Source organism: Tiliqua scincoides, chromosome 12 (assembly GCF_035046505.1).
Source record: "Tiliqua scincoides isolate rTilSci1 chromosome 12, rTilSci1.hap2, whole genome shotgun sequence".
Classification (NCBI taxonomy): Eukaryota; Metazoa; Chordata; class Lepidosauria; order Squamata; family Scincidae; genus Tiliqua; species Tiliqua scincoides.
This window is the reverse complement of record NC_089832.1, coordinates 2,543,476-2,559,729: the sequence shown is the minus strand read 5'-3', so window position 1 is coordinate 2,559,729 and position 16,254 is coordinate 2,543,476. Positions and strand designations below refer to the sequence as shown.

Below are 16,254 nucleotides of genomic sequence, written 5' to 3'. Positions count from 1 at the left end.
ACCCAGTTAGCAGGAGGGTGTACTTTCTGTGTATGTGTGAGACTGTGGATGGATGACAGCCAGACATGTGTATTCGACCCCATCACAATTACTGCCCCAAGCTGGGACTGACTGGAAGAAGGCTTCTCTTCTTCCACGTGATGTAAGAATACCCCCTGGTATTCCACATGACGTAATATCTACTCAGGGCCGGCTCCATCCCAGAAGCCAACTGAAGCAGTCACCTAAGGCAGGGGTGCCCAAACCCCGGCCCTGGGGCCACTTGCAGCCCTTGAGGCCTCTCAATGCAGCCCTCAGGGAGCCTCCAGTCTCCAGTGAGCCTCTGGCACTCCGGAGATTTGTTGGAGCCCACACTGGCCTGATGCAACCGCTCTCAGCGTGAGGGCAACTGTTTGACCTCTTGCATGAGCTGTGGGATGAGGGCTTCCTCCACTGCTTTACTGTTTCACATATGTGATGCAGTAGCAGCAGCAAAGGAAAGGCCAGCCTTGCTTTGTGCAAGGCCTTTTATAGGCCTTGAGCTCGTATTTCAAGCCCTTCATTCATTCGTATGAGTTCATCTTTAATATATTCATTTATGTAAACTTATGTAAATTTATTCAAATTTTAAATGTAAATTAATTCTTTTTTCCCCGGCCCCCGAAGCAGTGTCAGAGAGCTGATGTGGCCCTCCTGCCAAAAACTTTGGACACCCCTGACCTAAGGCAACAGACTGGCTGGAGGGGAAACCCATCTCTGTCCCCACCGACTTGTCTCAACAGCTCCTCCTCTTCCTCCTTCCACTCCCTGGATTGGAAAAGGAAGTGGGGAGGGGAGGGGAGGGGAGTGCTGAACGAGAATCTTGACAAGTGGGAAGGAAAAGTATCTGGCATGTCATTGAGTAAGGGGGGCAGCATTTCGCACACTGCCTCAGGAGGTCTTGGGCTGGCCCTGCATCTGGACTGCAGATTTGGAGACACTCTAGAAGTTATGTTTTACAACTCCATTCTTAAGAGGACCCCATATGCTTAACGTGGAGGACTTTTACAAGCCTGTGAAAAGAGCAGGCTGGAGCTCTGCCCACCAAGCCAAGCATCCCACCACAGCTTGCTACGCTGCTGGTCTTTCTGCTGGACAGCGGTGGCATGGGGGGTCCCATGTGACCACCAGGTACACCTGAATTACAGGTACCGCTAGTCCAGAAGCATCGCTAAGCCTTTTCTACCAGGGCTGGTTTTTCACAGGCACAAGTGGAGGGAGCTTAAGCAGCCAGGCTTGAAGAGGAGCAGATTTAGCAAAACTTTGCAATGTTAGAACAAACTTTGCAGGAGCAAAAGGCTTCCCCAAGCTCCTACAGCACAAAACCAAGCTCAGGAAAAGGCCAGCCAGGCCCCACTAGCGGAAACCTGAGTTCAGCAGGCCACTTACATTCTGTGTGCGCTTGCTGTGGATCGCGTATGGCGCTGGAGTCATTTTAGCACATGTTTCTCCTAGATAAGCGTTTCTCAACACTTGCCCCCTGCCACTCCACTTTGCATGGTCCACCTAGTGGAAATACCACCAGAACTAACTGGTGATGATGTCACCCCCCAGTTACTTTCGATTCTGGAGGCCAAACGTGACTCAACAAACACTTTAAGAGGCTTGGGGTGGGTTGGAGGGCTTTTTCAAGCCTGTGAAAAGAGCACGCTGGAGCTCTGCCTGCCAAGCCAAGCATCCTACCACTGCTTGCTGCATCGCTGGTCTTTCTGCTGGACAGCGGGGGCACGAGGGTCCTGTGTGTACCACCAGGCACCATCTGAATTACCACCAGTGGTACAAGTACCACTAGTTGAGCAAAGCAGTCCTCAATATGAAGCTAAAGCAGCTCACTGCCTAAAGCAACCACCTCTTTTACCAGACAAAACGAGGGGTGGAGTGGGTGCTTGTGCACTGGTCTGTTGGGTGCAAGTTATGCCATGCACTAAGGATTTAAACCAGCTTGGGCCTGGTTAGCTTAATCAGGATGGGAACTGTGAGAAAGAATGGTGAACTGGAACAAGAGAGAGAGAGACAGAGAGAGAGAGAGTTTTAAGTAGAGCATGTGATATTATTATCTGTGCCAAGGGATGTTGCTTGTTCCTGTTCTCCTCTCCCACCCCCACCTCCTTTGCTGGCTCTTCCTAACAAGCAAATCTTCTCTTTTCAACCCGTCATGTGCTTTTAATCAGTCCAACGTGTTTCAACCCCAGAGTCAAAAGAACAGCTTCCAAAACTTCCCACGTGGGGTTTTGCCCGGCCCGCCGCTCGTCCGCCAAAGGACATGTCTCAACAACTGAGTTGCACGTCCAGGGCTCAAGGGGCCCCAAACGTTTCATAACTGCGCGACTTTCTGTGGTTAATGACCTCCTCTTTCACCGCTCCCCTCTGCCAGGCCCAGCTCAAGGCTTCCCACCACATTAAATCTTGCAATTTCTTTCGAGAACCCTGGTACAAAGCCTGGATTCTCTTTTGCCAGAAACCGTGGGGGTGATGTCTTGAGGTCAAGCCCCCACCCAACCCCTTTTGAGCAATCTATCATGTGCCAAGTTGATCAGAAGTGCTGAGAGCCAAGAGGGAAGGTCCACCACATCCCCAGGGCCAGGGTGACCAGACATCCTCTTTTTCTAAGACATGTCCTCTTTTTTAGTCTTGTGTCCTGAAATAGAACTTAAATGTCCTCCTTTTCCCTATGAGTGGGTGCTTGCAGGCAGCCTTCTTTTAATTAATAAATTATATGTAATAAATGATATGTAATGTAGTTTTGAATTTAATAATAATATAGTGTTTTAAATTAACCACATGAAATCAATATATGAGTGTTTTTAGCTTTCATATGGTCACACCCTACATTTTTCTTGGGTACCCTACATTTTGAGATGCCTTGTCCTCTTTTGTGGTTATGATATCTGGTCACCCTGCCTGGGGCCCCTTTCTTGGATTCTCTCATTCTTCCTTCTTTTGTAAGTGCTAAAAAGTTGCTGTTAAGCTCTGTTGCCTGGCCTGGCATCCTCTACTTTGGAGATACGTTTAAAAAAAAAAAATTCAGAGCAGCAGCAGCGCCCCAGAACTTCAGGCACAGATCTTTCCAGTCGCCCGTTGCTGCTTCAAGTCCCTCCTCTCAGCCCATCTTGACAACTTCCACCCTCCATTTAACTGCCCTGGCATTTAAGCCAGTCAATCAGGGCAGAAGCAGATAGCTCCATGGCCCTAGAATCCAGGGAAGCACAAGAACAAGGTCTGCCAGCATCGCTCCAGAAACAAGACAGCGACAGTCCCACCTATATATCAGAGTTGGAAGAGACCTAAAATGTCATCTAGTCCAATCCCCTGCCTGTAGCAGGAAATCCTAGACCACCTCCAGTAGGTTCCTGTTGAGCCTCTTGAAGGTCTTCAGTGAAGGAGAATCCACCATCTCCCTTGGCAAACTGTTCCACTGCCAAACCACCCTTAGCACCAGAAATTTCTTCCTGATGTCCAGACTCTCTTCTCTTGCAGTTTGTACCCATTGAATCTAGTTCTAATCTCAGAGGTAGCTGAGATCAAATTGTTCCTTCATCCACATGACAGCCCTCCAGGTACCATATCCCTTTTGGCCTTCTCTTCTCCAGGCTGAACATACCAAGTTCCCTCAAACTTTCCTTGTAGGGCTTGTATTCCAATTCTCTGATTGTCCTCATAGCTCATCTATGGACTCGCTCCAGTACGGCTGTATCTTTCCTAAAATGTGTTGCCCAGAATTGGACACAGTACTCCAGGTGAGGTCGTCTGACCAAAACAGAGTAAAGCGGAACCACAACTTCTCACGGCTTGGAAGCTACGGTTCTACAAATGCAGGCTAAAATTCTTTGCAACCTGGGTCTGTCCCAATGATATGGAAAGTGGCAGAGGGGATTTCAAGGGCAGAAGTGGTGTGTTGGTGAGGAGATCAGAACCTCCCCATGCTTTACTCCGTCACTCCCTCTCAGACACCCCCCTCCCAGATACTTTTCTTCCAGACAGCCTCAGTTCCTAAAAGTCTCCTAAGGACTTTTAGCTTAGGAAAAAAAGGGGGGGGAAGGTACAACAGCAACAAAATGTACACATCCCATTGCCACTTTATATGTGATTTGGGTGGAACCCAGGTTAAAACAACTCTAGTGGGAACTCACTAGAACCTGTCTAGTCGGGCCTAGGGCATCCATTTTATTTTCTGAACTGGCATTCACCTACATCTTCAGAAGTCATATCTGTCAGAGATCAGGATCCTTTACATGCACTCGTTAAAACAGAACTGGCTTAAGAGGAAGCAGGGCAATGAACCCACCCAATTCAGACTCCTTTGAAACACAGCAGACCAGTCTAGCTGCACTGACGGGAGCCAGAGAGGCTAGGTTGCCCAGATTGCCCCTGGCACAGAGGTTGCGCGCCGAGCTAAGCCATGGCAGATAGTTGCCAGGGCAGCCTCTGCGGCAAAGCTGGCCTTGGGCAGAACATCTGATACGCTGCCTAGTTACGGTTGGGGAGGCTGGAGCGGTCGGTTCACTCCTGATTTAGGGAGACTGGCCACAAAACAGACTCAGAGCCAATGACGTATGAAAAATAGAAGTGACATATGCGACTCTCAATACATTAGAACTTTAAAAAAAGAGTTAAAGAAAGACATGGAATTGCCTGTCTTTTTCATGCAAAGCTGTAAAATGCTGGGTGTATTTACTTAAAAAGAAACCCAGGGCCCAATTCTATCCAACTTTCCAGTGGCAATGCAGGTGCACTGCATCCTGTGGTGGGGGGACAGTCACGGAGGCCTCTTCAAGGTAAGGGGATGTTTGTTCCCTTTCCTTGGGGGCTGCATCAGTGTTGGAAAGTTGGATAGGACTGGGCCCTTAGACAGGCTTTTCCTGAACACAGGGACCTGCAAGGCTAGGCACAGAGCAGAGAGCAAGACCCAGATTAGGAAAAAGAGCTGCCAAGATGTCATGAACGGAAAGGCACAGCAGGAATGTAACATCACACTTCTGACATGTTATGCAGAAACAGGATTCACTTTGGTTTGTGACCGTCGCAGGAGACCGCCCATCAGAAAAGCGCCATGCCCAGCTCAGAACTTCCTGGCACCAGTGGTGAAACTAGCGCCATGTCCGTCCAGCAGCTTGAGACTGGCAGTGAAAAGGCTGGTTGTAGTTCCAGAATAACCAACCGAACTCAAATGGAAAAGGTTCTGGCTGTTTCTTGGACACAACCTCCACTGATGCAAACACCTTTTTTCTTGCAACGCATCCAAAGCCTACAAGGACTTTCCGTGGCATGAAAACAGACTTTGGTGGGCTAATCGCCCTTCTCAGCGAGAGCTCTTGCGGTGCTCTGGCTTGCTTGACGTGACCTCCACTGATGCAGAGAAAAGAGAAAAGTCAGAACTTGCAGGAGCCATGAAGATCTGACTGACTGGTCGAGTGTGCCAGGGGTGTTTTCTGGGCTGGGAGCTCCCAGCAGCAAAGAGCCCAAGGAGCTCTGTTTCTGACGTAATCCTAAAAGGCCGAAGTTTGTGCTTGAAGAGCACCATCTAACCTGCAGTTCTGGCCTGTCTGAGCATCCTGTCAGCTAAACTTAAGGACCCAGTCCCTGCCCTTTGGAGCAAGGACACTGCTGAAGCCCGTCCCTTTTCCCTGATCTAGACCTTGGACCCCTCCCCAGTTCTGACTACACACTTGGCCTGTTGCCTCTCTGCTCTGGAACTCAACCCTTGGCTGTTTTGGAGCACATACCCACATCTGGCTGGCAGGATCCGGGATTTTTCTTAGGACCCAATCCCCAGAGGCCAGAAGCCTCTCCCACTTCTGGTGACTTCATTTATTTGCAGGGCTGCCCTAAGTATGTCCTTTTGGATCCTGGTCTGACTGATCACAAGAGCAACTAGCATTGCAATCTGGCTCCCAGGGAGATGCTCACAGGTTGCTCTTCCAGACTGCCTTCCTCCACGGCAGAAGCTCACCCAGGTCAATATCAAATCCAGGTCAGTCACCCCTTTGAGGCAATCAGGTGATCTTTTTTTATATTAAAAAAAAATGCTATGCGTTCTCTATTTTACAAAATGAGAAGACCCAAGGCATTATGGATGATTACTCTTGTTTCAAGGGGAAGGGAAGGGACTGAAATTTTAAAAATTATTCTAGAGTGTCTAAATCTGGTAAAACACAATAAGGAATTATTATTATTATTATTATTATTATTATTATTATTATTATTATTATTATTATTATTATTAACAGTATTTATATACCGCTTTCCAACTAAAAGTTCACAAAGCGGTTTACAGAGAAAAATCAAATAACTGAATGGCTGCACTTTCTGCAAGAACTTTGCTGATCACCCAGGAGGAAGGTCTCCTAGTGCCCAAAAATACTCCTCTGAGCAAGGTTAATACCTTATGGTTGCTGCAGCCTTGGGAGGAAGCCACTTTTAGCTCCAAGTTGTAGCAACCCTCCAGCAAGGCCAAGTGGTTAAAGCACATTCTAAATCACATTTTGGACAGAAGCAGGAACTTCAGGGCAGGAGCTCTCTTGCCCCGGCCCCTTCCTCCATCTCACTTTCTTAAGGCTTTGCAAAAGCAGAGTGGCAAGTGGAGACCATAATTAGCAGGCTGGTCTGACTTTGCTCTGAACAGACTGCTGGCAAAGGAACGCGCCATTTGCAATTTTGCAATAAACGAAAGGACTTGTGAGTCTGTCTGAGGAGCATCCAAATGGCAGCTCTGAGATGGATTCTGTGCGGCACAGCTGGGCATGCAGAAAGTGTCTTGGGGAAAAAGGGGGGGTGACAGAGAACATGCCCTGCATACAGAAGGTCCTAGACTCAGATTCGGACAGCAGCTCTCATTAAAGAACCAGGGATCCCAACAGAAGGAACGTGTTCGACACCCCGGCAAGCTGCCCCCAGTCAAGGGTAGACGGCCCCAAACCAGTTGGATCGATGGTCCAATCAAGTACAGACTAACCTCACCCCCAAGGGCCAGGGAGAAGAGAGTGGCACCAGGGCCCAATCCTGCCATGCCAGGCCAAGCAAGCCAGAGCACTGCAGGAGCTCTTGCTGAGACGGGTGATGAGCTCACCAAAGTCTGGATTTGCGCCACGGAAAGTCCTTGAAGCTTTCTGACATGTTGCAGAGCCAAGGTGTGAAACAGGCCCTGCTGTGTGCCGCGCTGCAGACAGCCTGACTGAAAAACACTGTGATAATTGCATTGCTCCAAAGCTGCATCTGGTCATTGGAAGGGAAAAGTTTCGGTCACATCACACACCCTCCGTTCAACCAGAAGGTTGCTCTTTCGGTTTTGGAGGGCTGGTGGCGGGCAGCAGATTGTGGTGCCGGAACAAACAGGACAATACCTTTTGCACCTGATGGGCAGTCTCTGGAGGCCACGCACAAAACAGAACAGGTGAGAGAAAGAAAAATAAACACATGTTTTCCCATGCAGTCTACAGATGGTTACATGCAAAGCGAGAAGGTGAGAGGTCCAAGTACCAGGTCAAAGGTTGCCTCGAGGGGTCGCTTCAGTGATCGGACAGCTGGCTGAGTCTTAATTAGCAGGCAGCGAGCACGTGATGGTAATGAGCCAAGGAGGGGGGTTCAAGCACAACAACAGAAAACAGCAAGCAGAGGTGTGCCACAAAGGAGAGCGACATTGTGGAGGAGGTGAAGAGAAAACAAAACAAAAAAGTAAAAAAATGAATGCATTATACCATTTCTTAAGAACAGACTACACATGCACAGTGCAGGGGGCCTGCGACAATTCATCGACAAATGCTCTAACGGGGGGAGGGGGCTCTTGGCTTTATATGGAAAGCTGAGTAGGGCATCTGCAGAAAGCACCAGAAACAGAGCGAATCTGGAACCCAAGCTGCACACCTTTCTGCGACAAGCACAGAGAACGGAGAATCCATTCTCCAAGGGATTTGGATAATACACTCAAGGTCGTGTCGCTTTCTTGGCATTTGACAGCTTCTGCAGAAGAGGCTTTTCTTAAACACCTATGCTTCTAGTCCTCATGAGCATAGGAGAAAAAAATCCGGAGCGTGCAAAACTGCCTTCTACGGAGTCTGCTCGTTAGACCACAGAATCATAGAGTTGGAAGGAACCTGATAGATCATCTAGTCCAATCCATCTAGGCCATCTAGCTCAGTATTGACTTGCATTTCCCAGCCAGAGAACGAAGCCTGAGGCCTTCTGCATGCAAAGCATCCATCACACTCTGAGATGTCCCTCCCCTTAAACCAGCAATTTTCAACATTTTTTTTCTCCAGCACATTGACCTACATGGTCTTCTCTACAGTCTTGAGATGTCACTTTTAGGATACTCTTCTGGGTTCTGCTGTTCTGTTTCCAGGGCAACTGTTTGTAGTACCAAATTGTCTACAATTTATAGACAACTCCAGCGGCAACTCCTCTGTCGGCAGAGGAAGAGGGACAATTTGTTACTACAGACAGCTGCCCTAGAAAGCGAGCCACAGAACCCAGAAGAGCTTTTCAGCAATTTTCAACCGCTGTGCTTCAAACTCCCGTGGCACACCTGTGGACCTTTTGCGGCACACCAGTGTTGAAAATTGAACACTGGTTGAAAATTGCTGCCCTTAATATTGCTGTGCTCTTCCGATATACTTCCCCACCCTACATTTTCTACAATTTTCTTTCTTTCCAATTGTTTCAAAGCCTGTATCAGTGGCGCTCATGTAGGCCAGACCAGTCCGGTCCACATCTGAGTGTTCTGCTCCGGCGCTGCGCCAAGTCCCCCTCGATCTGGGGACAGAAACACTCTGGGCAGTCGCGTCATCTGCCTGGCATCCCAGAAGGTTGCACAACAGGACATCTGGGCAGATGTGACTGCCCAGAGGATCCCTGTCCCCTGATCAAAGGAGACTTCACGCAGCATCTGGACAGAACCGAAACGTCAGCTCACCAAACGGATGGATCTGTGTGGATGCCAGATCCGGCCCCTGGGCCGCGGTTCAAGTGGCCCTGGCCTACATCATGGAAGTGGAATACAATTGAGCAGAACCAGGCAAGTTGCCTCCTGAGGACAGAACATGGATTTTCTTATCGGAGCTCTAAACTAAATGGATGTCGACTGGGACGACTGACAATCCTATGCATGAAAAGTCGGTCCTGCTGCGTTCAATGGCGCTCACTCCCAGGTACGTGTGTTGAAGATTGCATCCCTAGAGCACAATAGCTGCGAGCTTTCATCTGTCTGCAGAAAGAACCCACAGCCAAGGTGACATGTTCTGTGGTCTATGGCAGGGGTGTCCAAAGTTTTTGGCAGGAGGGCCACATCGTCTATCTGACACTATGTCAGGGGCCGGGGGGGAAGAATTAATTTACATTTAAAATTTGAATAAATTTACATAAGTTTACATAAATGAATATATTAAAGATGAACTTATATGAATGAATGAAGGTTTTGCAATAGCTCAAGGCCTATAAAAGGCCTTGCACAAAGCAAGGCTGGCCTTTACTTTGCTGCCGCTGCTGCATCACAGACGTGAAACAACAAGCAGTGGAGGGAGCCCTCATCCCACAGCTCACGCGAGAGGTCAAACAGGCTGAGAGCAGTTGCGTCGGGCCAGTGTGGGCTCCAACAAATCTCCGGAGGGCCAGAGGCTCATTGGAGACTGGGGGTTCCCTGAGGGCCGCATTGAGAGGTCTCGAGGGCCGCAAGTGGCCCCAGGGCCGGGGTTTGGACACCCCTGGTCTATGGCATCAATGGTCAGCCTACAGCACCAATCCCATAGGCAGCAGGAGAAGCAGGAGTTTTTGACCTGCCTCGCCAGAAGGAGAGGTGCAGGCTTTCATGCACTCTTGGCCTACATCCGTGCCCTCCAAGCAAATGATCTCCCATCCTGGTTGCAATGGCTCTGGGGTTAGGAAAGAAGCAGGCCCTGGTTCTCCAATGATGCAAGAATGGCTTTTCACGTTTCAACTTAATGAGATGACACCCCTGTGCTTTTCTGTTGTCTTTAATGTGCAAACACAGAGCTAATTGGGCTCCTGGCCAGACACACACACTGCTGAACAGCTTCCCAGAATTCTGGAACTGGTAGGTCTGGAGAAGAGCCAGGTGTCACTCTTACCCACTGAAAATGCAACACGTTATTCAGTGCTAATCGGGAGTCTTGCTGGATCAAGCCAAAGGTACATCTAGTCCAGCTTCCTGTATCTCACAGTGGCCCACCAGATGCCTCAGGGAGCACACAAGACAAAAAGATACCCACAATCTGTTGCCACTCCCTTGCACCTGGCACTCTGAGGTAGCCTACTTCTCATGGCTTGTGACATGTGGTGAACTTTTCCTCCATAAATCTGTCCAATATCCTTTTTTGAAAGGCATCTAGGCAGGTGCCACATCCTGCGGCAAGGAGTTTCACAGACTCCCTAGAAGGCCACTTCATGTGATGTTCAGAAACAACTATGGAGTCTTCCCGAAATGCGACAGGACAACTGACATCCCACATGAACCCTGAGTGCAACAGGACTACACTGTAAGGCTGCAATCCTACAAACACTAACTAGGAAGTAAGCCCCATTGACTCCAATAGGGCTTGTTTCTGAGTAGATGTGCCTAGGATTGGGCTCTGAGGCAGCGTTTGTGAACCACGACCCACTCCAGAGGGAGGGGTGCCTGTTTTGCATGCAGAGGGTTCCAGGTTCAATCCCCAGGTAAGGCTGGGAACAAAACCCCACTGAGCACCCCAGACCGCCTATATTGAACTTGATGGGCCCAAGGATCCAACTTACGCTCAGGTTGCTCCTACATCCTAGTCCCCAGTTGCCGGCTGGAACCAGGCACTCTCTTGATAAGAACTGAATTCTTTTTTCCTTTCCATATTGGCCACCCACGTGTCATGGATAGTGTGTGGGGCCAATTATTTTTTCTCAAAGGCTAGGAATGTCTGCGGCCTTATTCACAAGGCTGCCCAGAAGGCAAAGAAGTGCAGTGAAAGCCTGGCGCCTCGACAAAAGTGAATGAATGGCATAAAAGGCCTCGTGGGTGGGTGAGACGCTGGCGACAGGTGATTGATACATGTTTCGAGCAGGCCGGTTAGCCAGCGGCACACTGGTGAAGCGTGTTAAGCTTGCAGAGGGAAAGGGGCGGCATGAATTAAAGATGCAAAGGGGCCCCGATGTCATCATTAAGATGTCGGGAATTAAGCCTGATTAAGCAGGGCCTGCGAGCCGATCTTCCCAAAGGCTCGCTCCGAGCAAGAGTGCTCAGACTCAAGTGCTGGTCATTAACAGGCGATCTCTTTAAACGCAAGCAGGGCTGTGACAACATGCTCCCACTTGATGTTTTAATGATAAACAGGGCACTTGCAGCAATGAGCACTGAGGCACAAATTAGTCACCCGCAGGGATCGTCCTGGGCACCAAGGAACCTGCTGGGAAGGACGCCAGACTTCAGCATCCAACGGACATTGCTTTGACCCTGAAGTATAAACATTAGGGTTTTCTTTAAGTCGTCCTTGCTGGGCAAGAAAGTGTGCCACCCTCTCTGCCCCATCCCAATGGGCTCGGATGCCCCTTCCCCAAAGCACCAGCACTTGGGAACTGGCAGTGATGTCTCAGCACTGAGGAAAGGGAATTCTGCATGTGATTGGCAGCACACTTTCCCTTCCTGCTGCAGAGAAAAAAAGTCCCAAGAAAAAAACATGCTATGAAAGGGTCCGGTGTAAATCTTTGCTTACAACCAGATCCTGCTCCCCAACATCAGGGAGCCTCAGCTCAAATTCAGCCCGCTACATAAGCTTTTCTAGGTTTGCCACCATCTCATGTATTTCTCCTCTGTGATGCAACTCTTGGTGCTGGATTTTGCCCAACCGTGCGGCTGCAGCTCTTGACCACCGTTTATTATTAAGTTTCACTGTATTCGGTTTATTGTCTGACTATACGGGGGACCCTGTGCTGAGTGGCTTAACAAAATTCTAAATAAATGAATACACTTTACAAAACAGGACTGTGTGGCTGCAATTGCAGCCTTGCAACACAAGGCTCAGCTGAAATCAGTGGGGTTCTTTTCCCCCAAGTTGGCACACACTGCCCTGGGCAGTACGTGATGAGACGAGACGGACCTTTTTAGGGCGGTTAAAAAGATGTGGGGCATGCCACCTGCACCTCTCTGCTTGTGGGGGACAAGCGCATGATATATTTAGCACCGCTTGTTCTGGAGGTTGTCCCCTTACCATTGCGGCTGCAGCAGTTTGATTCACCTGGTGTTGAGCTGCCTTGATTTTGGCCTGCAGGTGTGCAGGGGGATGAAAGTACTTGCATTTCTCCCGAGAGCACCGGCCTTTGATGTAATCCATGCAGACGGTAACAGTGTTCTCGTTTGTGTCAATCATGGCAATATCAATCGGGTGTGCGTAACGGCAGTCGTTTTCACCCCGTGTGCAATTCCCACGCTGGAACTCTCGGCAAACCTTAAAGAGAAATCCACAGGATTCAGGCAAGGAAAAATAGGGAAATTCACATTCCTTCACCACGATTAATGCAAAGGGATCTGTTCTTATTCGTTTCCTATATGCACAGTTACCTCCCTCTCATTTAATCCACACAACAAGCTACAAGAGAGCTCCGGTACAGAAAAAATCATCAATCTAATGTTCACAGCTGAAGCGTCATTGCTGGGGAGGGGTCACAAGAGAGCAATTTGAATTCAGGTCAGGGTAACCACTACACCACACCACCGTCTCTCAATCAGTCCATGGTATTCTGGCAACAGAAATGTTGGCTGATAGGCTTAATAGATATTCTGCTAATAGAATTAGGTAAGAGGCAATCCAGGAGAGAATTGGGGATGAGGGCAGTGGGGGAAATGGCAATCATCAAAGCTCAGGCCCTTGAATCAATGCAAAAGCAGAAGCAATGTCCACAAATATGAAAACAGCCCCAAGATAATTTGGGGCTCCGGATTCACCTGCACGTCCTTGTCATTGGTGAATGTAAAAACAGTTGCAAGGCGATTTCTCTCCACACACAGCACTTCTTGGAATCCTGCACTCAGTGCCAGCTGTCAGTGACTTGAAAGGGTGAGCAAGGAGGTGTGGCCAGCAAAAATAACCCAGCTAGGACTTCCTGCCCATGTAAACAAGGCTTGTTGATTCAATATGACAGCTCTGAGTCAACAACCTCTCTGATTCTTGGATTTGCCTCGTTTTGCAAACAGGTCCCAGAGATTTGGGCCATGGTAATGACAGTCCTGCCCTCTTAACAAGTCCCAAGGGCTGTGCTCTCTCAGCCCAGTGACCCGTGACTGTACTATTTACAATAAAACCTCGACCCTTGCTCGTTGACGGAAGCCGTAAAGCTATTTGAAATAAACACTGATCTCAATTTACACAAAGGAGAGCGCAGACTCCAGCCTCACTGAAACTTCCAGGATGTCTTAAAAATTTCCAGGCCCTTCAGCTTGGAAGCCAAGCAGTATACAGACACTATTCAGTTACCACGGAACCAACAGTTCTGTACAATCACCACATCCTACTCCAACCAAATCAGCGTTAGCTGAAACTGGGAATGTGCAATGTATCTGCACATTCCCTTCCACTTGCACACCACCTTCATCAAAGACCACTGCTTGCTGCACCGCCCAGTTCGGGGAGCAATGGCTTAAGCAAACCCGACAAACCAGGATTCTAGATCCAATTCAATGTGAGGTCTGCAATCCTGACTTGTAGGGAGTGCTCAGACCCAATTCAGGCATCCCAACTGTTCCTCAATTTAGGCATCAAGGCAAACTGATTTCACAAGCCAGAATCCTAGTATGCTGGACGCAGGAAGGAGAAGACGGCACAAAGGCATATGGTGCTCTCGATCCAGCAAACCCCCACTCTGGGACAAGGGGATGCGACCTCTGAACCAGACCAAAGAAAGGGGTTCAGAATGCTGTGCCTCAAGGCAGCTTCAGTGCAGTTTTCAAGTCCAAGCCATTTGGACCACTTAAATTGTTCCATTTCATAAGACAACGTTATTAGGCAAGATGGCACAAATACCTCACAAATACCATCAGGGGTTACAAGCCATGATGTGTATGTGCTACCTCCTGATTTTAGAAATGGGCTACGTCAGATGCAAGGGAGGGCACCAGGATGCAGGTGTCTTGCTGTCTTGTGTGCTCCCTGGGGCATTTGCTGGGCCACTGTGAAATCCAGGAAGCTGGACTAGATAGGCCTATGGCCTGATCCAGCAGGGCTGTTCTCATGCTCTTACCTCCAGTTTGTCTGTCCTCATCAGTTTCTGCCCAGCAGAGCCTCCCGGTACCGAAACGGTTGGGTTCCCGGAAACCAGGACAGGAGTATTTGGTAGCAGCTCTGCAGGAACCAGGCCCATTCCAGGAGAAACGTGGCTCAAGTAGGGACTAAAAGCCATGGTGGGGTTTGTTGCAAGCGAAGGAGTCACAGGAAATGTCGTCTGTGGGCAAACAAGAGAGAGTTAGGGTTTTGCCTGGCCTCGGCACAGCTGGTCTGTGGCAAACATGCGCTCAGGCGCACCAGCCGAGAGGAGAGGCCCCTGTCTCAGGCTATTCGTTTTCTGCCACTTGCCTGTGATCCCCTCCTCCATCTTTATCGACTCCGGTAACAGCGCATTCCAAGCACGCATCGGTGAGGACTAGGAACACCCGTGATCGGGATCGTTAATGGCTTAATGACACAATTAAGCAGGCACCTTAGCAATTAGCACAGTGGCTCCACCCTCCCTGCTGATAACCCTTCGCTGGTATGGAATGGATACAACTGCTTCTGGACAGGAGACGCATTGTGATGTGCGTGGAGGGGGGGAGGCTTTTAAAGGCAACACAGGCAAAGTTGCCATCACAAACCAGCTGCTGGAGCTGCCCAGGGTTGTCTCTTCTGAGCAATCCCAGAGAGACCCCACATGTGGAAGCTCCAGACTTTTTTGCATTGTCTTTTAAAAACCTGCTCTTCACCCTGTTCTTTTTTCTCTCTCCCTGCAACCACTGAGTATCTTTCCACATGGATCCCCCCTTTTCACTGTTTTGCTACTTAACTTCTTAAAATTTTTAAGGGGCATGCAGCATTTTATAACTCCTGTCATCACTTTATCCCCTGGGGATATCCCCTGGGGGCTGGGGATAAGAAAAGGCCCTCAGTTTGGCTGTACTTGTCCTAAGAGGCGACTAAACAGCCACCGGGTAGATGGGACTCGTCAGCCTGGGAAGGCAGCTCATCTGAGAGAAGGAAAACTCTGATGCCAAACCTCCACTGCCTTGTGGCTACATCCAGTTATGGAAAAGGCTTCAGGAGTCAACCTCCAGGCAAAATCCGGAGCCGGAGTCCCTGAGGCAGTTCGTGGCTGAACACAGTCATGTTCTGGCAACTCCTGCGACGCCGCTGGAACCAACCGTATTGGCCTCTGCCTTTCCATTGGACCATTTCAGCGACGTGGAGAGGGGGGATTTGCTGCATGGGTAACAGCCTATCCTCCATACCTACTTTACCCAGGCTTTGCGCACTGGAGAGGACACACTGTTCCAGAGCCACCATTCAGAGCGTGACACCATAGTCTTCCGAGACTGAAGGATGCCAACAGTCATCACTTTGGGGAGCACCAGTTCAAAAACAGGATCCCAACGTAATACATACATGAATGGCTCCCTAATTTACATGTAGGGGCTTTTATAAATGATGGCCATTACCCAGAAATCCCCTCACCGCACTGGCTGCGACATCAAGACGGTGAGCCCCACCTGCAGCAATCATCACAGTGCAATCCTAACTTGCGCTGGAACAAACAGGCCAGTGGGTCTGTGCTGTATCCAGCGCAAGGTTGGGGCTGACTGCAGGCCAGCCCAGGGCAAGGGGATATAAATCCCCTTACCCCAGACAACACTGCAGCAGCCCCAATGGGGCTTCTCAGATCCATGCCGCCTATAGAGGTGGGGCAAATCAGGGCATCCCAGGGTTGATCCAGGCTGCACAGGACTGGGACTAGGATCTGGCGTAAGTGCCGGACCTGGCCCTCCCTCCCACTCCCTGCCCGCCCGCCCACCACCCCAAAATGCCTCCTCCCAGCCCCTTGCCTGCCCTTCTCACGCCCCTCCAACCCCTATTCTGACCTAGAAAGGCTGGCACAAACTCACCCATCCCGGAGCCCATGTCGGCATGGTGAGGCCGGCGCATGTACTTACACCGGCCTCCCCAACTTGAATGGAGGTGCAAACGTGCTTTACGGCAGGTGTGCAACCCTCCCAGGCCAGAGCCAGGGGCTTGAGCC

The 16,254-nt window shown here is 49.7% G+C and overlaps 1 protein-coding gene across 4 annotated transcripts in view; it reads right to left on the bottom strand.

The window, feature by feature from the left end:
* The window catches only part of MBNL3 (muscleblind like splicing regulator 3), a 106,209-nt gene that overhangs the window by 15,979 nt on the left and 73,976 nt on the right, over positions 1 to 16,254 (bottom strand). For 3 of the 4 annotated variants that reach the window (XR_010794999.1, XM_066639860.1, XM_066639861.1), the window contains exons 4-5: positions 14,230 to 14,430; positions 12,204 to 12,440 (exon numbers count right to left, since the gene is read on the bottom strand). Coding sequence is in view for 3 of the 4 variants with exons in the window: in XM_066639860.1 (XP_066495957.1) it covers positions 12,204 to 12,440; positions 14,230 to 14,430 (438 nt within the window). In the remaining variant the exon portion in view is untranslated. The remainder of the gene's footprint in view (positions 1 to 12,203; positions 12,441 to 14,229; positions 14,431 to 16,254) is intronic. The other variant, XM_066639862.1, reaches the window with a different exon arrangement.